This window comes from Lampris incognitus, chromosome 2 (genome assembly GCF_029633865.1).
Source record: "Lampris incognitus isolate fLamInc1 chromosome 2, fLamInc1.hap2, whole genome shotgun sequence".
In the NCBI taxonomy this organism is placed as follows: Eukaryota; Metazoa; Chordata; class Actinopteri; order Lampriformes; family Lampridae; genus Lampris; species Lampris incognitus.
Window position 1 is genome coordinate 17,004,709 of NC_079212.1, and position 22,539 is coordinate 17,027,247.

A 22,539-nucleotide genomic window follows, 5' to 3' on the forward strand; every position below is an offset into this window, starting at 1 on the left:
AATAACTTCTTCATTTTATGAATCCATGAGGAGTTTCCCACCCCCCAGTAACAGTATTGATCATAGCTGTGCTAGCCTTCCCCTTTTCAATGGTCAAATCCTGCACCGCGTGAGTCTCGGCCATATCTGGTAAAGTCCTCCAACAAGGCCCCATTCACACTAGAGCTAACTACGGATGACGCTCCCCGGTTTTTTTTAAAATTTTACCCCTTTTCCCCCCCAATTGTAGTGGGCCACTTACCCTATTTTCCGAGCTGTCCCGGTCGCTGCTCCACCCCCTCTGCCGACCCGGGGAGGGCTGCAGACTACCACATGTCTCCTCCGATACATGTGGAGTCACCAGCCGCTTCTTTTCACCTGACACTGAGGAGTTTCACCAGGGTGATGTAGTGCGTGGGAGGATCACGCTATTCCCCCCAGCCCCCCCCCCCGAACAGGTGCCCCGACCGACCAGAGGAGGCGCTAGTGCAGCGACCAGGACACACACCCACATTCGGCTTCCCACCCACAGACACGGCCAATTGTGTCTGTAGAGACGCCCGACCAAGCCGGAGATAACACAGGGATTCGATCCGGCGATCCCCGTGTTGGTAGGCAACGGAACAGACGCCGATGCTCCCCGTTTCGGTTTTTAACCCGGTCAAGTTCAAACTCAGCCTGGCTATAAATGGGAGCGACAGCTGGAAGTTCCTTGGTCGTGCTTGAAACAGGTAGTGACAGCTGCAGTTGACTCCGGTTCCTTCGTTCCTACGTTAATGAGCTTGGCTTTACACGTATGGACGGGAACAGGAGTTGACAACTGGTAGCTGATGCCCAGTAATTAACTGCAGAACGCTCCTGGAGTGTCTTTCATTTAACCTTCAAAATGATGGAGGAAATTCGTGGTTCAAGTTGGAGACGTGATGAGATGAAATTCTTTCTAAGTTTATGTGCAGATATATATATTTCTTTTGGTGCAATTCCCTGCCAGTGAAGCACACTTGTGCTCTCCAGCTTCTCTCAGCAGAAATAAACAAAACATGAAGGGCTGCCTCCATATTTGATGACAATGGAGATCACTGCGTAATATTTGAAATGTGAGATTTATGTTCAGAGCAAATATTGCTGTATTACAAACTTACTGACTGCATTGTAAATAGAGGGATGACTGCTTCCCGAGTTTTCTCGGTGTTCAGTCTTCTAAATATCTGTGTATGTGTGTGTGGGTGTGTTTGTTTGTTTACGGATCCAGAACAGTGACTCTTGTTAATAACCTTGCTTGTCGAGCCCAAAGATCCCTATGTGAACAGGGCCTAAGAGAAAGGGACTCACTCTCGGTGAAGATCAAATGAAATAATCTTGGGGTAGATGATGAGCAGAATAGAGAGTCCTCCTCATCGAAACGTATTAAAGACTTTGTGGAGGCTCACTCATCAAAGAGACCACCTCCCATGGATTCATCATCTTAATTAATAGAGGATTCGGAGGCTAGATTAAACACACATCTCTAGCCAAACCTTATTAAATCTAATGGAAAAAAAAAGAAAGAAAGAAGAAAAGCAGAGATACGGCGGTGATTCCAACACTGAGTTGAAAAGCTTCTGGTAGACTTGACATTCCCGTGACACCGGGAACACTGGCCGGGTTGCCGTTGGATCATGTTTAAGAAGCATTTCAACAGGAGTTTTGAAGATAAGAGATGATTAAGTTGTTCTGTCACTGACCAGGATTTCCAAGGTCCCCTCCTGGAATATTTTGTATGTCTAAATAATTCACGGCGTCATGAAGGGTGAGGCTTTAGTTACAGTATTCAAATTTGCCTTTGGGTAGTTTCCTCTCTTCTTTCTTTTCTATTATAAAAGAACACAATGTTGTCTTTTGTGATTACAAGTGCTATCACTGGAGCATCGGTTATGTAACTCTGCTTTGATAAAGTGCAGATATATCTCCTCATTTCGGAAAAAAAAACTTTCTAACAAGACTTTTTCCTTCCCTTAACTTCCTCAAAACCTCCTGCACGTACAGCCCCACGGTTTCAGATGAATAAAGCGTCAGGGGAGAGACAGACTGCGACGGTGCTAAATCCCTGGCCGAGGTGCAGCTCGTCCTGGTACTTTACGATGAAGGCCAGCACAAAAGACTGTATATCAGCGGTTTGTGGTAACCCAAAATAACAAAAAAACAAACCCCAATAAACTAAAAAGACAATACAAAAACTACAAAACCAGACAAGAAAGGTGGAAAAAAAAACCCCAAAACAAAACAGAATACAGGTACCAAATAGGGCTCACATGATTTCGCAATTTTTTCGGCGTCAGCATTTCAAAAGATATATTTTCGTCACCTTTGTACAGTTTACATAGACTTCTTCGACACATCTACCACACAATAATTGGTGCTATGTGGATTAGCTTTGGGTGGGTGGGGGGGATAAACATGCAAGACCCCAGTTTATCTTAGGAAAGACGTCTCCTTAAATAACCCTCACACGTACTTCATATACCACTGCAGAGCTGACACACATGATGATCGGTCAAAATTGAGCAACAAACCTTATTAAGTTGTAGGTGCAAACAACAAGAGCTCAGAAGAAACGTTGCTGCTATCAAAGCCACAATGAACCAAAGTACACGCGATGCTTCGTCTTTTTCCAACACAGTCGTGTAGCGTGTTTTTATGATATCGGTAATCACAATCAAGTTGACTGATGTGAGAAAAAAAAATGACTTGTCCATCACTTACAAAGACACACTATAGGCCGAAGTGCAGCAGGTCTACATAAAGCACCCTCATATGCCAACGACGTCGCTCACATCTCCTCTAAAACCAACACTAACATCTCCCGGAGCTACCACAGCCCTGCAGGATACAAAAAAAAAAATGATAAGGGGAGTGTCTGGGTTAAAGGGTCAGGGGTCATATGGCGGGCACATATGCCCAGAAAATGGCAACCAATCCTGAGATAGCGGGAGTCTGCTAATACGCACCACTGAAGGCACTTCTTAAACAACAGTGCTTCTGTTCTAAATAATTCAAGTTCAAGACAGAATAAGCCTGGGCCTTCCATGCAGGAAGGACTTTTAATTTTTGTCTTCTTTTTGTGATTTTCTTTTCTTCCCCTTGGACTAAGCAAGCAGCTGAGCCTACAGCCTCTGCAGAGGGACAGGCGGGGCCGACAGCGAGGGAGAAGTGAACCCTCAAGAACATGAAACAACTCGCGTCGAAGGGAGATGAGGACAACATAAGCCTAAACAAACTAAGGCAAAACCGAAATCAGACAAAGGTAACTGACACCTACACCTAGCATAAAACATATAAAGAAAAAAACCAAAGCAATTGAAAAAAAAATACACACAAAACAAAACAACAACTCAGAAATTCATACAAATAGAAGCCTGCAGCTCAGAGCTTCAGTTTCAGTCTCAGACAGTTTTAGGGGCAGGAGACGGTTTAGAGCAGCACCCAAAACTGACTCACGGCGCGGTCCAACTGTGGCAGGTAATTTGATTGGTTGGTCGGTCGGTCGGTCAGTCGGTCAGTCAGTCAGTCCGTCAGCGTGTGTATATCTGCAACAACATTGCGTATGTTCAGAGAGGGCATTTGGCCCCTTATGTGTTGGAGGGACAGAGCATGGCAGGCCAGCTGACGGTTTACGAGGGTGTGAGTGTGTTTGTCTGTATGTGTGTGTGTGTGTCTGTGTGTGTGTGTGTGTGAGAGAAAGAGAAAGAGAAAGAGAGTGTCTGTGTTTGCACAAGTGATTGGATGTGTTTAATCATCATTTCCTCCGCCATACATGTCGGCCAGCTTCTTGAAGCGGGGGCCCCAGTCGTTGAGGTAATCATAGTCCTGGTCCCCTGTGCTGGAGGAGTTGAGGGAGCTGACAGAGCCGGCCGTGGACCCACTGCCTTCGTAGTCAAACACCAGCAGGGAGTCGTAGGGCGGGGCCGTTGGGTCATTGTCTGCCGCTCGTAGACCCTGAGATGTAATGGAGAAAGGGTGGTGGGGTAGACAAAGGTCAGTGTGCACAGAAATGGCCCTCTAGAGCATGAACTTATATTTCATGACATAATAAATGATTTTGTGACGTTTCACTCCAATGTAATGGGTGCAAAATGATTCCCTTTAACTATGTTCAACACTGAACATTGACTGTTTTTGCCTATAAGGATTGCTCTTATTAATTTAGATTTAGATTGGTTGAGAGGGATTTTGATTGGGTCTAAAGTCCTAGTCCCAGAGGGTTAAAGGGAAACAATCACAATTTTCCGTATTTTCTCTAAGTACATGTTGTAGGGATGAAACGCCATAATATTGACCAGTCTATTACATATCTCTGAAGTGAAGCCGTAATTGTGTCCACCGGTGACGCCCATGGTGGGCAATCCATAAATGTGTACTTACTTCCTGGTTTGCCGATAGGCTGTTTTGTAAAAGACAATGCAGATAAAAGTGCTACGTCTAGCTATACAATGTTGCATTGATATTCACATTTTCTTATACATTGTGTAGCCTTGGCAAACCAGGAGGCAGGTTTCAAACTCGGTGACATCACTGGCATCCATTTTCCACACAATTTCAGCAGCTTTTCCGACACACATGGTCAGAATTATGTCTGCCAGTGGAGAGCCATTCCTACAACATATATATGGAGATGATATTTACAATCGGGATTTATTTCCTTTAAGAAATTGCTGGCTATTGTTAGCTTAGCATAAACTGAGTTTACCCCTGATGATAGCACTGACAAGTGGCAGATTAAGTCAAGCCAAGTCAATTTTATTTGTATAGCCCATTATCACAAAGTACAAATTTGCCTCAGTGGGTTTGTCCTGTCCTTAGACCCTCACATCGGATAAGAACAACTCCCTAAAATAAAAAATTGGGCAAAAAGCGCACTCTCATATCCCAGTGACATTACATCAGCACCATGGCTATTCGCAAAATAATTCTTAGGCGATGTCAAAACTCTGTGATATGTCATTTCTACTTATAGCCCTCAATAAAGTTATAAAAGCAGAAAGACTGGCAAACAGGATCCAAAAACCCTATTCATTTTCACCATGGGTGAAACAATAAATGCATCTGGATGTATTTTGAGATTCCCGAAATGATGACAACACCTAAGAGGTCTACGGGATGGGCATCAAACACCAAAGCAGCGAGTAAAAAAAAAAAAAAAAAAGTTTGCTCCAAATGATTAAAAAAACAGCTAAAAAAAAACAACCCCAAAACAAACCAACAAAGACTGAGGATGTTTGGATTGCCAAAGGAAAACCATTGTAATCCTGTGGACAGGCAGTCGTACAGACTAAAGTACAGAGTGAAGCCACTGAATCTGAAATGCCTCTGCCCCCCAGGGTGCAGTGGGTGGCAGAGGCACCATGTGTTTGTTGTGTTTGTGTTTTACCAGATTGCTGGAGTAAGATCAGGTGAGCACATGTGTGAGTGGGGAGAGGAATAGAGGAAACGAGAGAGAGAGGGAGAGAGAGAGAGAAAGTGTTGAGGATGGATGGATCAAAGCTGAACAGCTGCCAACACCTCTCAAGTGTGAACGTGTTGTCGTGAGTCTGTCAATCAGCATTTTCTTGCATGAGCGTGCCAACGTTGGAGTGTTGTGTGTGTGTGTGTGTGTGTGTGTGTGTGTGTGTGAACTTGGCAATGTGCTAAGAGCTTTAAGCTAGATGAATCTAACAAACATTGAGCTCTGCATATTCTGCATATAATATGTGTGTGTGTGTGTGCGCGTGTGTGTGTGTGTGCGTGCTGGTATGCATGTATGTGTACACATGTTCCATTTCCAGTTCACCTCATGGATGAAGTCCCCTATGTCTCCAGGGTGGGGCACGACAGGCCGGATGGGATACTGAGACTCAGGAATGATGGGGCGTTCGTCCACCCTTCGGACACCAGGGGGCTTACTGATGATGTGCTCCAGAGAGTCGGGCTGCTGCAGCTGGCTCAGGTCGTAGTCCTGCACAGTCAGAGGGGCACCCAGATGTGACGAGGCACTCATGTTCAACTAGGAACATCAGTATGTACGAGTGTGTGTCTGTGTGTGTGTTTTGGTTTATCTACACTCATGAGGACCAAAGTCTTCATTAGGACAGTAAAATCACCACCCAAATACCCATTGGGGACATTTTTGTGGTCGCCACGAGAGTATTATTTCTAGCCTAGGGCTGAGGTTTAGGGCTAGGTTTACACCTAGGATTGTGGCTAGCCTTAGAATTAGTCCCAGGGCTCAGGTGAAGGGTTAAAGTCAGGTTTAAATGTGGGTTATCTTGGGGTATTTTGGTTAGGTTTAGGATTAGGGTGGGGGTTCATTTTTGACATTGGGGTAAAGCAAATGGGGCTTTGACTTCGATATAATTTTTTTTTGTCTCCATGACAATATATAATATAAACAAACATGTGATGTGTGTGTCTAGTCGTACTGGTTGTGTCTCTGTCTCACCTGGTCCTCCTCTCCTCCACCTTCCTCGTCATACTTAAGGATGTTATCTCTGACGTCATCCTCGGGGTCGATGAGAAGCTGTTTGGTCTGCCTCTCCTTCTCTCTGCGCTTCATCCACACCACAAACAACAGCACCATGCCTACAAACACGCACAAACAAGCACACCGCCTTCTGATACTCAATTCTGCTTATGAAAAAATAAACGAAAATAGATAAATAAATAAAAAACAACAACAAGAGTAGCAGGGGTAGTGATAGATAGAGGAGTTTCAGCCACACACTACCAGGGTTTTAATACTCCGGGGAAGACTCACAGTCGCAGGTACATCTGTCAATTAAACCCCCCCCCCCCTTTGCTCACCACAGCCCATGGCCACAAGTAACCCAGCTGTATGAAGCATCTGCCAGACAGCTATCATCATATATATTCACCTTAACAGGTTTTTAAAAAAAAAAAGAAAAGAAAAAGAAAATCCAGACAAAAACATCTGTGCCAACAGATACAGGAGAGTTATCCGGTAGCCAGGGCATTAAAGATTTATACAAACTACTGTACATGTGTATGTATTACAACCTGGTGAATGTTTTATGATCGCATCCCATCCGGACTGGCTAGTAGACAAGCAGATCAAAGAAGATCACAGGCAGCTTTCACACTGTGGTTGTGTCAGATTGTGCACACACATATATATATATAGTGTATGTATGTATGTATGTATGTATGTATGTATGTATGTGTGTGTGTGTGTGTGTGTGTGTGTGTGTGTGTGTGTGTGTGTGTGTGTGTGTGTGTGTGTGTGCACACATTCTTTAGGGATTGCACTCGAAGAGTTACATCAGTGCTCGAGTTTTTACATTAACAGAGAACTCATTAATTGCGTGATGCTAGAGCTCACGTGCACTCAGTCGTCCAGTCTTTCATATAACAGACTAGGCTGCTACATGAACGTGGCTGAATAGATAATAGATTGATGTTGTTAAAAGGTAGATCCAAGCAAATATGACTTATTTCACCCCCCCCTTTTTTTTTCCTCCTCAACTGAATTTGGCCAACTACCCCACTCTTCTGAGCCATCCCAGTCTCTGCTCCACCCTCTCTGCCGAACCGGGGAGGGCTGCAGACTACCACATACCCCTTCCGATACATGTGGAGACGCCAGCCGCTTCTTTTCACCTGACAGTGAGGAGTTTCGCCAAGGGGACGTAGCACATGGGAGGATCGCGCTATTCCCCCCAGTTCCCCCTCCCCCCTGAACAGGCGCCCTGACCGACTAGAGGAGGCACTAGTGCAGTGACCAGGACACATACCCACATCTGGCTTCCCACCTGCAGACACGGCCAATTGTGTCTGTAGGGACGCCCGACCAAGCCCGAGGTAAAACGGGGATTCGAACCAGCGATCCCCATGTTGGTAGGCAATGGAATAGACTGCCACGCCACTCGGACGCCCAACTTATTTAATTTTTAAGTTGGTTAGGCTTACTAACGATAACCAGGTTTCACCTAATTTACAAGAAAACCAGCCGCTTTATCTAAACAGAATAATAACCCACTTTGTTGACTGAACTTTCTTTTCTTGGGCTACTGTAGAATATTGGTTGCAGTAATGTTAAAATATCATCGGCATCATCCACGCTTCATGATGGCATAAGGTAAGACAAAGTGTTATCTTCAGATCATATTATTAATTTCATGCTTTGCTCTATGTGCTGAGACCAACCCCGTCATAGTTGATGCAAGACACCTCCAGCTCCTGCACGACCCCCCTCTCCTCCCCTCCAGTACTTGAGTTTTCCAGAAGAGTACTCGAGTTGTAAAATTATGCACTTGTGCAACCCCTAGTGTGCATGTGTGCATGTGAGAGAGAGAGAGAGAGAGTGCCAGCGGTTATGTTATGATGTACATGTGTGTGTGTATCTGAGAAAGAGAAAGAGAGCGAAGGAGAGAGAATGAGTAATAGAAACACTTTAAATTTAAAGCAACTTAGTGAAAAACAAATCCTAACAAAATACGGAGTTGGCGATCACTGTCATAAAATCAAGAGTGGGAGACGTTGAGAATCCCTCTCACCAAGAGAGAGGAGGCACCTCACCCATTCAGACTGTTTGCACACATGTACTTGTGTTTGTATTGTAACTGCACGTTGTATGTAGATATATATCGGGACAGACCTTTTGTGTGCTCCCTGGATATTTTTTTTTAGCTTTTTATAATTCTATTATATTCGATTCTCATTTTATTGTTATTGTTCCGTTTCGTTGCACAGTTTTGGAGTTTGCCAAAGAATGACTCCCCTGCTTACTGGACTTGTACGTGAAGTATGTGATGAATCACTGAATCTTGAGAGCAGATCATGTTAAGAAGGTGACACTGAAAACGAAGTGCTTTTCCTTTTTCAGTGTCCTTAAATATGAAACGGCCAGGAAGGCATTTTTTTTAAAAGACATTTAAAAATATCTGTTCCACATTTCACCTCCTTTCAAATCCTAAAATGCTCCCCATAACTCTGGGAGAGGAACTTCATTCAGCACATCTTGTATGTGTTCATTTTACATGATCCAAAACAAAAAATGGAGTACCTAAATAGATGTTATTTGTTGTTAAACTAATATTCTGTGGCCGTCCGGGTAGCGTAGTGGTCTATTCTGTTGCCTCCCAACACAGGGATTGCTGATTCGAATCCCCGTGTTACCTCCGGCTTGGTCGGGTGTCCCAACAGACACAATTGGCCGTGTCTGTGGGTGGGAAGCCAGATGTGGGCATGTGTATCCTGGTCACTGCACCAGCGCCTCCTTTGGTCGGTTGGGGGGCCTTTCGGGGAGGAGGGGGAACTGGGGGGAATAGCGTGATCCTCCCATGCGCTACATCCCCCTGGAGAAACTCCTCGCTGTCAGGTGAAAAGAAGCGGCTGGCGACTCCACATGTATCGGAGGAGGCATGTGGTAGTCTGCAGCCCTCCCCGGATCAGCAGAGGGGGTGGAGCAGCAACCGGGACGGCTCGGAAAATAGGGTAATTGGCCAAGTACAATTGAGGAGAAAAATAAAAAAATTAAAGATAATATTCTGTAAACCTATCTGGTGTTGAGTTAATCATACATTTTATTGTAGTATTCCTTAACTACTACTTATTATATGTTTATAATTTAGCATTTCCATGTGAATATTGTGTATGGCTGGTCGTTTCTTTTTGTTAATTTTTAATACTGTATTAGATTTATGTTATAGTTTATTTTGCTTTGCAGCCACTCCTGAGTCGAACTGAACTGACACAGAAGCTACTCACTCAGCAGTATGATGATGCAGATGAGGATGGAGATGATGGCTCCGGTGCCCAGCCCAGCGGCTGCCACTGCCCCGAGGGTGGTGCAGTCTCCGTTCTCATCGCAGGGACACACCTTCACTTTGATGGTCGACGTGTTGGACAACGGGGGGTTACCCGAATCCGACACTATTACAGGGACTTCGTAGACCCCCGGCTCCAGGTACACCTGGTACCGCAGGCCCAGGCGGGCGTAGTCACCTAAGTTGAGAGAGGAGGCGAGAGAGCGCAGATTCAGGATATTATACCAAAAACTTAGCAGCACATAATGTTGAAAAAAATAAACACACGTATAATAAACTATAGGACTGCAGGACGCCGTGTGACTAGATTCGAGACGCATCTGTTTACGCCGCTATTGTGGCAGGAAGGCTGTCGTGCAAAACGAATGAAAATTAATGGCGCCAGTATCAATATGAGGCCTTCCGAGTTCAAGGCACATTTCATTGAATAGGACATTGATCGACATGCTACAAAACTCAATAGGCTGGATATCAGGGAACCTTATCATGCACCTGTGTTGCTTTTTTTATACGCTTAAAACCACAGAAAGGGAGAAAGTTCCAGACCGCCGACATCTAGAGAGCTACAACTATCTAACAAACCTTCTCTCCTGCTACTCCAGTGATTTTTTTGAAGGCCTGGAAAAGCCTGAACCTTTACAAATGGACGAAGTCTGGATTTTTTCTTTTATGAACATTCAGCTCTGGAGTCTTCCTGCTAGAAAACGCATTGTTGTTACCGGAAGGCTAAGTTGTCTCTTAACATTAGCATCACAGTGTAGGAGAATAGAGGAGAATCTGTCCGACAAAAGGCGCCACCTAGATTTTAAGCATTGTTTTTACCCTTTTACACCAAATGTCAGACCTGTGGTTGGACAGATTGACAGTTCTGACACATTTCTCCGGGGTCCTCCAGCATAAAGTCACAGATGACAAGTGATGACAATTGCGTTTAAGGGCTCGACAGCCATTTACTTGAGGACACACAAGAAGTTGCCCAATTATTTTGCATTTAAGGATCTTTTGGGATGTGATAAGAATATCTCCCTTTCCCTTAGCCCCTCTTGTTCTGATATCCCAGTGGCACATCTGCTATCTAACATTTTACAGTTTTGATGAAAATACCGCAGCTGAAATGACTACAGAGTCCTGCCAATGTGGCGCTGTTCTGGTCGAGGTTGGTGCATGCTGGGACGGTGTGACGCCAACCAGCGGCGCTCTGTAAGCGCAGCCAGAGACCGTTTCTCAGAGCACAGCTCCTTAACTGAGTTTTAACGGCTTGTTCTCCGGCCAACTCCTCCTCACCGTTGATTCGTGATATGGTCCAGTTACGTCGGATGCTTAGGGGGAACTTTGAGAGCTCGAAAACAAAGGGCCCGGCGTTGGGGTCCGTATCTGCATCGGCGGCTGTGATGTTGACGTTGTTGGTGTTCCTGTTCGGACGCTCACAGATCTGAGCCTCCCTGGGCACCAGCGCCGGGGGATTGTCATTAATATCTATCAGATAGATCTGCAGTGTGCCTGTGCCACTGGCTGCAGGGCCACCTGGGAGCAGAGAGAGAGGGAGGGAGGGAGAGAGAGAGCGAGAGAACGTCAGTGTGAGGAGAAAAAAAGACGACTAGAGGAAATGTGTGGAGTGAAAGTAACAACTGAGAGGAGCGGTGAGAGATTTTTTGGGGGGCGGTCGATGGAAGAGAGGGATTATCATGAAAGAGAGAATAAATGAATAAGGCACAACAGGGAAGTGAGAAGACAGAAAGGAGATGGAGGGAAAAACAATAAGCATCCTGTACATTCAGTCGGCGGGAGAGTGAATGAGCGGATCTCCGAGACTGAAGTTTATTCTCAGCAATGACGAGAGGGGCAGCGGTGCCGGAGAGTCAGAGAGAATTCCTTCTCTTGACAGAATGGCTTCTGACAGTCGTGCTCTCCACCGCCTCTTTTCACCTTAGAGCCAAATCAAACCCATCACAACCCATCCCTACTTTGCACAGCTTACCCAAATACCCAAAGAGCAGCACAGGTGCAATAATGATGACTGTAACACCATAAAACAGGCCTATGTCTGAGTGTATTTCACAAGAGACGCGTAGTCATCTGTTCATATAGAGGTCCCTCTCTCGAGTGGGTTAAGAATTTATTTCTAATGAGCAAAGAGTGAAGTTTCATTCCAATGCTACCCACTCCTCGGTCCATGCACACTCATTCTTGTACAATAGCTAAGCACACAAGCACGTGCAAACTAATATATATATATATGGAATATATGGAATTTTGCATGGCTGGATTAATATCTATATCTATCTATATCTATCTATATCTATATCTATATATAGCGGATATATATCATATATGTCATCATATATATCAGCATATATATCATCATATATATCAATGATATATATCATATATATCATTAATATCATATAGTATATCATATATATCAACAAAATTCTACTGGGAACCCACTGCAGACTCACCCCTCATGTACAACGCACACCACACGGACTGTGTTGATATTCCACTCCTCATTAGTTGAGCACTTACAACACCATTGACGGTTTTGAAAAAACCCCCCCACTATATATATATATATATATATATATATATATACACTACCGTTCAAAAGTTTGGGATCACCCAAACAATTTCGTGTTTTCCATGAAAAGTCACACTTATTCACCACCATATGTTGTGAAATGAATAGAAAATAGAGTCAAGACATTGACAAGGTTAGAAATAATGATTTGTATTTGAAATAAGATTTTTTTTACATCAAACTTTGCTTTCGTCAAAGAATCCTCCATTTGCAGCAATTACAGCATTGCAGACCTTTGGCATTCTAGCTGTTAATTTGTTGAGGTAATCTGGAGAAATTGCACCCCACGCTTCCAGAAGCAGCTCCCACAAGTTGGATTGGTTGGATGGGCACTTCTTTGAGCAGATTTGAGTTTCTGGAGCATCACATTTGTGGGGTCAATTAAACGCTCAAAATGGCCAGAAAAAGAGAACTTTCATCTGAAACTCGACAGTCTATTCTTGTTCTTAGAAATGAAGGCTATTCCATGCGAGAAATTGCTAAGAAATTGAAGATTTCCTACACCGGTGTGTACTACTCCCTTCAGAGGACAGCACAAACAGGCTCTAAGAGGTACTATTTAATGAAGATGCCAGTTGGGGACCTGTGAGGCGTCTGTTTCTCAAACTAGAGACTCTAATGTACTTATCTTCTTGCTCAGTTGTGCAACGCGGCCTCCCACTTCTTTTTCTACTCTGGTTAGAGCCTGTTTGTGCTGTCCTCTGAAGGGAGTAGTACACACCGGTGTAGGAAATCTTCAATTTCTTAGCAATTTCTCGCATGGAATAGCCTTCATTTCTAAGAACAAGAATAGACTGTCGAGTTTCAGATGAAAGTTCTCTTTTTCTGGCCATTTTGAGCGTTTAATTGACCCCACAAATGTGATGCTCCAGAAACTCAATCTGCTCAAAGAAGTGCCCATCCAACCAATCCAACTTGTGGGAGCTGCTTCTGGAAGCGTGGGGTGCAATTTCTCCAGATTACCTCAACAAATTAACAGCTAGAATGCCAAAGGTCTGCAATGCTGTAATTGCTGCAAATGGAGGATTCTTTGACGAAAGCAAAGTTTGATGTAAAAAAAATCTTATTTCAAATACAAATCATTATTTCTAACCTTGTCAATGTCTTGACTCTATTTTCTATTCATTTCACAACATATGGTGGTGAATAAGTGTGACTTTTCATGGAAAACACGAAATTGTTTGGGTGATCCCAAACTTTTGAACGGTAGTGTATATATATATATATATATACATACACACACACACACACACACACATAAACACACACAGACATGCAGACTTGCTGTTCATCAAGCCACAACCTTGAAGGCATTTGCATTGATTTAGCAGAACAGCAGACCATCGGCAATAGCATTTTAGAGAATTGGGAGTGAAGAGTAAGAGCCTTCAGCAATTAGAGAACAATGGAGCAGAAAAGAGGGCGAAGAAAAGCATGTATGTGTTTATATGTGTGTGTATTGGAGATGTATGTGTGTGTAAGCGTGTGCATGTGTGCATCGGTCTGATGTGACGAATGGAAAAAAACCCCAAAAAAATCAAGACGAAAGTGAGTTCTCGACAGCGTGAGCTCAGGGCTGTTTATTGAGCGTGTGTCAGGGGCTGACGACCCTTGGCTGCCTCCAATTAGGAGTCATTTCCTCACCACGCCCCACTGACTGAGCCCATGGTTAGAGGGGATCTACCCCCAAACCCATCTCCAGGATGAGATAAGGGCAGTTTAGAAAGATTTATGCAAAGCTGACAGATCTGCCAATTAAACGGAGCAACAGAGCAAGGCATTTGACAACAGAGGCGGGTCCGAGGAGAGAGACAGAGAGAGAGAGACAGAGAAAGAGGGAGACACATGAAGACCAGGGTGGCGGTGGGCGGTGGGGTTTTTGACTGACAAGTGCAAACCTTGAAGCATGGTACCTCCACTGAGCAGTAGATCTCATTTAGATGTATATGTCCATCTGCTTTCCATTGAAACTGGCTGCGGGTTAGCCTCGCCCTCACGTAGCCTGCAAGTCACCTGGCTATGTGTACTGTATGCCGGTTTTAGCTCAACCAATCACATGAAAGTGAAGTTATATTTTTTGCAGCAACTACCGTAAAATAAATACACAAGTCTGGGTGGTATGGCTGTCTATTCCGTTACCTACCAACATGGGGATCGGCAGTTAAAATCCCAATGTTATCTCCGGCTCCGTTGGGCATCCCTACAGACACAATTAGCTGTGTCTGCGGGTGTGGGTCCAAATGTGGTTATGTGTCCTGGTCGCTGTACTAGCACCTCCTCTGGTTGGTCGGGGCACCTGTTCAGGGGGGAGGGGGAACTGGAGGGAATAGTGTGATCCTGCCACATGCTACGACCCCTTGAGGAAACTCCTCAGTCAGGTGAAAAGAAGTGGTTGGCGACTCCACATGTATGTGAGGAGGCATGTGGTAGTCTGCAGCCCTCCCCGGATCAGCAGAGGGGGTGAAGCAGTGACCGGGACGGCTTGGAAGAGTGGAGTAATTGGCCAAGTACAATAGGGGAGGAAAAAAAAAGGCAGGGGGGGGGCAGTCTGCTAATGCCTGGTGGCTACAAAGCGACTTTTAGGTGGGCCTGACAGAGGACATGAGGTCTGTGGATCGCCTTTATTAAACCTGCCACTCATGGACATATGGTTGTCGAAATGCTGTTGCAACACTGGTTGTATGTGACCCAGCCAAAAATAGTCTGGGTTCAGCGTAGATGCCTGGATGTGATTTTGCTTGCGAATCATCTTAAAAATGTTCAGTGGGCTGCTACTGTTATTCCTTATTGCTATCCCTGGATTAGCCGTATGGATGCTGGAGAGGGGTTAGACCAGCGGTGGCTCACCATGTGCCATAGAGAGCCACGTGTGTGCAGGTTTTCATCCCAACTCGACTCGACACCAGGTGAGCTCAGTGATTATTATTATTATTGTTATTATACAAATTTCCTTTAACTTCATGCTGTAATACAACATAATAACCGGGCCCATTCCTTGGGCCTAGGGTTAGAATGAGGTACAAGTCTATTTGATGGATAGTGCCTTTCTTAGGATATGAGATGTTCTAAGTAGTGCGAGCTTCTGTAATAACAGTAATAATAATAATTATTATTATTATACAAATTTCCTCTAACTTCATGCCATAATACAACATAACTGGGCCCATTCCTTGAATGAGGTTATTATTATTATTATTATTATTATATGTTCTTCTTCTTTGGTTGAAGGGTTGCTAATCAGGGAAGTCACCTGGTGTGGAGTCCGGCTGCAATGAGAACCTGCACACACATGGCTCTCCATGGCACGCGGTTAGTTACCCCTGGGTTAGCCCAACGTAAGGTACGCTCGCACACATGCGGGTGACAACATATCTGCGCACACATACAGACTCGCAGATGGGAAATTGTGCAGAAAACACACGTGCACACACAAGTGTACAGTCAGGCGCTCGCACACAACGGAAGCCTCCCCTCGCTCTCCTGGCGTGCCGCATGTTATAATCCCAGCCATGTATGGGGGACATGTGAAAGCAGCTTGCCGTAGCTGATAGGAGAATTATGTGGGTTTTAACCAGCTAAATAAATAATTATGTTTGTGTAAATGCCTCAGAAGGATTTGTATTAACTTCCTCTTTTTTGATGGCGGCTCAGAGATTTTACGCATGGAAAAAGGACTTCCAGCGAGCCAACCGCATGTTCCGTGAAGAAAGTCTAAACAACAACACGGGTGTTTTGAAAGGAGAGATGCATGTTGGAGGGGCTCGGTGCGGGCGGGATTCGCAGGGGGTGGACGTTACAAAAGTGGCAGCAGTGAGGCTTCACTGCTCAACCTAATGTCACCCGGCCCAGAACCGCTGTCCCGTTTTTTTTTTGTTTTTTTTTTGCAGTGTCTCAGCAACGCCAGCGTGTCTCACCATAATCCCTCTCACGTTGTGATGGCTGACACTCCGACAACACCCACACACTCGGCCTGATGTAACAGCAGACACACACACATGTGCACATCCAGTATGTTGATGCACACACAAAAACACACACAAACACGGGCTCTTAAACCCAAACCAGCTCAACCTGAACCTAAGATGCCTTTTGGCACTACGCACCTAAAGTAGGCCATGAGGAAAACAGGCGCCTTCATCTGGACCCCTGCTCTGGGCATCTTTCTCCCCCGGCCCCCTTTTCCTCCCCACTTGTACCTGGCCAATTACCCTATTTTCCGAGCCGTCCCGGTCGCTGCTCCACCCCCTCTGCTGATCCGGGGAGGGCTGCAGACTACCACATGCCTCCTCCGATACATGTGGAGACGCCAGCCGCTTCTTTTCACCTGACACTGAGGAGTTTCACCAGGGGGACGTAGCGCATGGGAGGTTCCCCCCCCCCAAACAGGCGCCCTGACCGACCAGAGGAGGCGCTAGCGCAGCGACCGGGACACATACCCACATCCGGCTGCCCACCCACAGACACGGCCAGTTGTGTCTGCAGGGATGCCCGATCAAGCCGGAGGTAACACAGGGATTCAAACCAGCGATCCCCGTGTTGGAAGGCAACGGAATAGACCGCTACGCTACCCGGACGCCCTGAGCCAGGACACTTTGACAACACAAAAACAGACAAAGAAAGACACGGAGAAGGGGTTTGAGAGTGAGAGATACAAAGTGTGTGTGTATCAATTCGAACACATTTGCTACCTAATCTGAAACACTAGTCTTTCTTGGAAATCATAAGCCACTTTGAAACTGACAATCATGGAAGGCATACAAGCATGAACACAAAAGCACACACACACACACACATTTACATGTATGTGTACACTGTAATGTCTGTGAATGTTCTCATTCATCCAGGTCACGGTTATCCAAAGGAGTTGAATCAAGTGCAACTGGACTTGGTATATATCCATGAAGACGTTTCGCCTCTCATCCGAGAGGTTTCCTCAGTTCGTGCCTTTCTGACTAGACCAAGCTAGTCTGACTGGCTGGTGATGAGACTCAGAATTTATCCTCTTTGGAGTCGTTGTCAGAGCTATACATGTCCATGGTTCTTTGTGTTCTGATGTTTACCAACGCCCGTCGCTAACAGAGCCGTAGATATGTGTGGCTCTTTTGTGTACCGATGTTTGGCCGCGCCCGTCATTATCGGAGCTATTGATTTGCATTTGTTTAGCAGCGACGGTCGTTTGGGGTGTTAGTTTCAACTTCATTATTCAGTGGTCATGAGAGTTGTTGGAGCCGTTAGTGACCGACTGTTGTTCTTGGAGGCTAGGCTTCTTGAGTCTCCTGGGTAGAGATGAAAGGACGGCATTGTAAGTGGGAGATAGGTGGTGTCGCAGACCTCCTCCTCTGTTTAGGGATGGTATTTCCAGTTTCACATAGATGGCTTCCTTCAAAATGGTGAGGGAATATGAAAGGATGGCTCGGAAGATTGCAGACTACAGAAACCACTTGCGATTCAATCTGAGATGCAGACAACACAGGCTCATACCCACTAGCCTGTGCCTGTGTACCACAATGAAAGGATATAGAGCAGACAGAATCAAAGAGAAGGCACAGAATCAACTCCTGAATGAAAGAGTGAGACAGGTCCATTTCACTATTGAAGGGCTGAAGGAGAAATCTGACCAACTACTCCAGCAAATAACATCCCATTTGCCTGGTGCGGTCTTGCAGAGGATCACTGATTTCACCAAGAAAGCCCAACTATCTCAACACCACAAAACCAAAGAAAGGCAGACAAGGAAGTTTCAAAACTTACAGCGACAAACCAACAACACTAGCCAAGCAGATATACTTACCTGGAGACAAAAGACAGAACATCCCACACAAAACGGAACGCAGGACAGATGGACCAAGAATCTGTCGGACAAGGTACTTACCCAATCAGAGAAGGAGGTCTTAGCCAAAGGACTGAACTTCGCCATGACACCCAAACAACTACCTATAGTTGACCTCATCACATCCACAGAATCAGCCCTAAGGAAAAACAATTTAATGGAAACCGAGGCGGAACAGCTTAGGTTAAAGGTATCAGCAGCTCTGTCCAATGCGAAACTCCCTCCTTCCAACCTAACCATGGAGGAAAGGAAAGCTATAACAGCCCTGAGCAAGGATGAAAACATCACTATCCTTCCAGCAGATAAGGGAAGATGCATGGTGATCCTCAACACAACAGACTACCACGCCAAGATCACGTCATTACTCAACGACGCTGACACCTATGAACCTCTGAGACGTGATCCAACTAGTGGTTACAAGAGGAGAATAATACATAGAATACCTACAGAAACTACAGAAAGGAGGAACCATTGATCGGATACAATACCACCGTCTCTACCCACAAGATAACATTCCATGCATATATGGACTCCCTAAGATCCATAAAGATTGAACCCCCCTCAGGCCTATCGTCAGCAGCATAAACTCAGTCACGTACAACATTGCCAAACATATAGCCAACATCTTAACCCCTTTAGTGGGCGAAACACCTCACCATATCCAAAACTCCATTGACTTCGTGGACAAGGTCCAAGGTGTAAAACTGGAACCGGATGAAACCATGGTATCCTACGACGTGACCTCGTTATTCACCTGCATCCCAACCATGGAGGCTTTGGAAACTGTGAGGCAACGTTTGCTATGGGACGACACCCTCCACAATAGGACCAACCTCAGCCCAGACCAGATTTGCCAACTACTGGACCTTTGCCTGAACACTACATATTTCCAATTCAGGGGCCAGTTTTACAGACAGAAACACGGCTGTGCAATGGGCTCACCAGTATTGCCGATTGTGGCCAACTTATATATGGAAGAGGTAGAACACAGGGCCCTGAACTCCTTCAGAGGAACACCTCCGAGCCACTGGTTCAGATATGCGGACGACACATGGGTCAAAATCCAAACACAAGAGGTGCAAGCGTTTACCAAACACATCAACTCAGTGGACAAGAACATTAAGTTCACAAGGGAAGACGTAAAGAACAACAGTTTGCCCTTCTTGGACTGTAACATCCACATTGGGGAAGACAGGAGCCTCCACATTGGGGTTTACAGGAAACCTACACACACAGACCAATATCTACTTTTCGACTCACACCACCCTCTGGAACACAAACTGAGCGTCATCAGAACTCTGCAACACAGAGCTGACAATGTGCCCAGCAGCACTGAGGCCCAACGGGAAGAACACAAACACCTGAAGGGAGCTTTAAAAACCTGCGGCTACCCCAGTTGGACCTTTGTGAAAACTGCAACATGTTCCAAAAAGACCAACCAGGTGAGCGACGAGGAGAAAAGGAACAGAAGGAATAGCACAGTCATCCCATATGTTTCTGGAGTCTCCGAGAAACTCAGGAGAATTTTCAACAAACACCGCATCCCGGTATACTTCAAACCCAGCAACACACTCCGACAAAGACTGGTTCATCTCAAAGACCGTGTACCACACACCCAAAAAAGCAATCTGGTGTATGCTGTACAATGCAATGAGGATTGCACTGACCTATACATAGGAGAAACCAAACAACCACTACACAAATGGATGGCCCAACACAGAAGACCAAACTCCTCAGGACAAGACTCAGCAGTCTAGTATCTACACCTAAAGGAGAAGACACACTCCTTCGAGGACAGCAATGTACACATTTTGGACAGAGAAGATAGATGGTTTGAAAGAGGGGTGAAGGAAGCCATCTATGTGAAACTGGAAAAACCATCCCTCAACAGAGGAGGAGGTCTGCGACACCACCTATCTCCCACTTACAATGCCGTCCTTTCATCTCTACCCAGGAGACTCAAGAAGCCTAGCCTCCAAGAACAACAGTCGGTCACTAACGGCTCCAACGACCCTCATGACCACTGAATAATGAAGTCGAAACTAACACCCCAAATGACCGTCGCTGCTAAACAAATGCAAATCAATAGCTCCGATAACGATGGCCGCGGCCAAACATCGGTACACAAAAGAGCCACGCATATCTATGGCTCTGTTAGCGACGGGCGTTGGTAAATATCTGATCACAAAGAGCCACGCATATCAATAGCTCTGAAAACGACCCCTAGAGGACAAATACTGAGTCTCATCACCAGCCAGCCAGACTAGCTTGGTCTAGTCAGAAAGACACAAACTGAGGAAGCTTCTTGGATGAGAGGCAAAACGTCTTCACGGATATATACCAAGTCCAGTTGCACTTGATTCAACTCCTTTGGATGTACACTGTAATCAATATCTACATGCAGAAAAGGAAAAAAAGGTTTTCACAAGCTCACAAACGCACACCCACTTCTGCATGAAAGAAACCCTCCGCCCTGGACACACACTAATGGACACACACTGATGCGCTACACATCACTGATGAGTTCATTTGGGGAGGAAAAGCGTTCCTTTTTTTTGGCTGACAAGCAGCACTCACGTCTACTGAGAGAGAAAAGGAAGTTGTTTGTTTGCTGTGATTGAGTTTGTGCTTGGTTAAGCTCGAGTTTCAACTTTGCGGCAGAACAAACGACGCACACCACACAGACTGTGACACAACAGACAGGCAAGGGAGGCTAAGATGGAGAATATCAAGGAAGAGGAGGAGGAGAAGAGGAGAGAAAATGGAAAGGAGGGAGAGATGTGTGTGTGTGTGTGTGTGTGTGTGTGTGGAGGGTGGAGGCTACCGTGTGATTACAGGTGTGTGTGTGTGTGTGTGTGTTTGTTTGTATGGCGGGTGGGGGCTACCGTGTGATTAAAGGTGTGTGTGTGTGTGTTTGTTTGTATGGCGGGTGGGGGCTACCGTGTGATTAAAGGTGTGTGTGTGTGTTTGTTTGTATGGCGGGTGGGGGCTACCGTGTGATTACAGGTGTGTGTGTGTGTGTGTTTGTGTATATGTGTGTGTGTGTGGGAAAAAACAAATCAATAGTTGTATGTATGGATCCAAGAATACCAGGTTTGACCAAGGCCAGAGACTCTGGTCTCTGTGTTCTCCGGTCCCTTAACACATACAGACACACAAACACACATTGTGTTGCTCTGTGTGATGTTTAATGAACTGTGCACAGACATCAATACATATGTGGGTGCTAAGCGTACAAAAGGAGAACGATATGAACAGGGAACCCAAGGAAGCACCTGGCTTGGGTTGCTGCTGTTATAGTCCCTCTTTGTTCAATATCTCACAGGGTCAAAGGTCGGACTCTTACCATTGTCTGTTGCCAGGAACGTAGCTTCATAGATGTTATTTTTGACATAGATAGACTCTCGGTCCAGGGTGGCTGTGGTCACTATCTGGCCGTTTGTTCTGTTGATGGACAGCCAGTCGGCGGGGTCATTCAGTTTGGAATACCTAAACACACACACACACACACACACACACACACACACACAGGGTCAGAACAATAGCGAGGTCAGCCCACGCCGTTGGTATACATAGAAAACCAATTACAAATCCCTTTTCAAGCTTGGTGGTTTGTGCTCAATGCACATTCACATTTCCTACATGAAAACTACACCTCCAACCTTAAAAATAATAATAATAAGAGCCGCGGTCCTGACCTCCACATAGTTCACAACAAAATGCTCACAGACTTCTGCTGCACAGCCCGCAGCCCACAGTCAGTTTCACCTCATGTTCCTCTCCCCTGTCTGGAAGGCAAACTCCCATTAAAAGAATAGTTTGGATTTTTTGAAGTTTATTCTCTATTTTATACTCAGCAGAGGTGGGAAGTAACGAAGTACAAATACTTCGTTACTGTACTTAAGTAGATTTTTCTGGTATCTGTACTTGAATATTTATTTTTTCTGACGTTTTACTTTTACTCCCTACATTTTAACACAAATTTAAGTACTTTCTACTCCTTACATTTTCAAAACGGGCTCGTTACTTTAATGCATTCGGGGGGAATTATCCATTATTAACATTATAACCCTGTAGACTCGTGAGTCCGTCTCTAAACGCTTAGCGGAGACGATCTCAGATAGTCTTACGATACCAGACGGACGTCATTTTATTTGACGTTGGAATGGTTAAGATAATAGTTGGGTCCGCGGTGGTGTAGCGGTCTAAGCATCGGCTTTGTGTCGATGCAGTTGCCCACTGGGGACCGGGGTTCGCGCCCCGGTCTCGTCAGATCCGACTATGGCCGGACTCGATGAAGCAGCAATAATTGGCACGCTGTCTTCGGGAGGGGGGCGGAGTCAGCTTGTGTTCGT

At 45.4% G+C, this 22,539-nt stretch overlaps 1 protein-coding gene across 1 annotated transcript in view; it reads right to left on the bottom strand.

Moving 5' to 3' along the window:
- Positions 1–479: 479 nt before the first annotated feature.
- The window catches only part of LOC130107579 (cadherin-4-like), a 333,350-nt gene continuing 311,290 nt past the window's right edge, over positions 480–22,539 (bottom strand). The window contains exons 12-17 of the mRNA XM_056274241.1: positions 21,531–21,673; positions 11,061–11,300; positions 9,718–9,954; positions 6,434–6,573; positions 5,786–5,950; positions 480–3,954 (exon numbers count right to left, since the gene is read on the bottom strand). Of these exons, the coding sequence (XP_056130216.1) occupies positions 3,748–3,954; positions 5,786–5,950; positions 6,434–6,573; positions 9,718–9,954; positions 11,061–11,300; positions 21,531–21,673 (1,132 nt within the window). The 3' untranslated portion in view covers positions 480–3,747. The remainder of the gene's footprint in view (positions 3,955–5,785; positions 5,951–6,433; positions 6,574–9,717; positions 9,955–11,060; positions 11,301–21,530; positions 21,674–22,539) is intronic.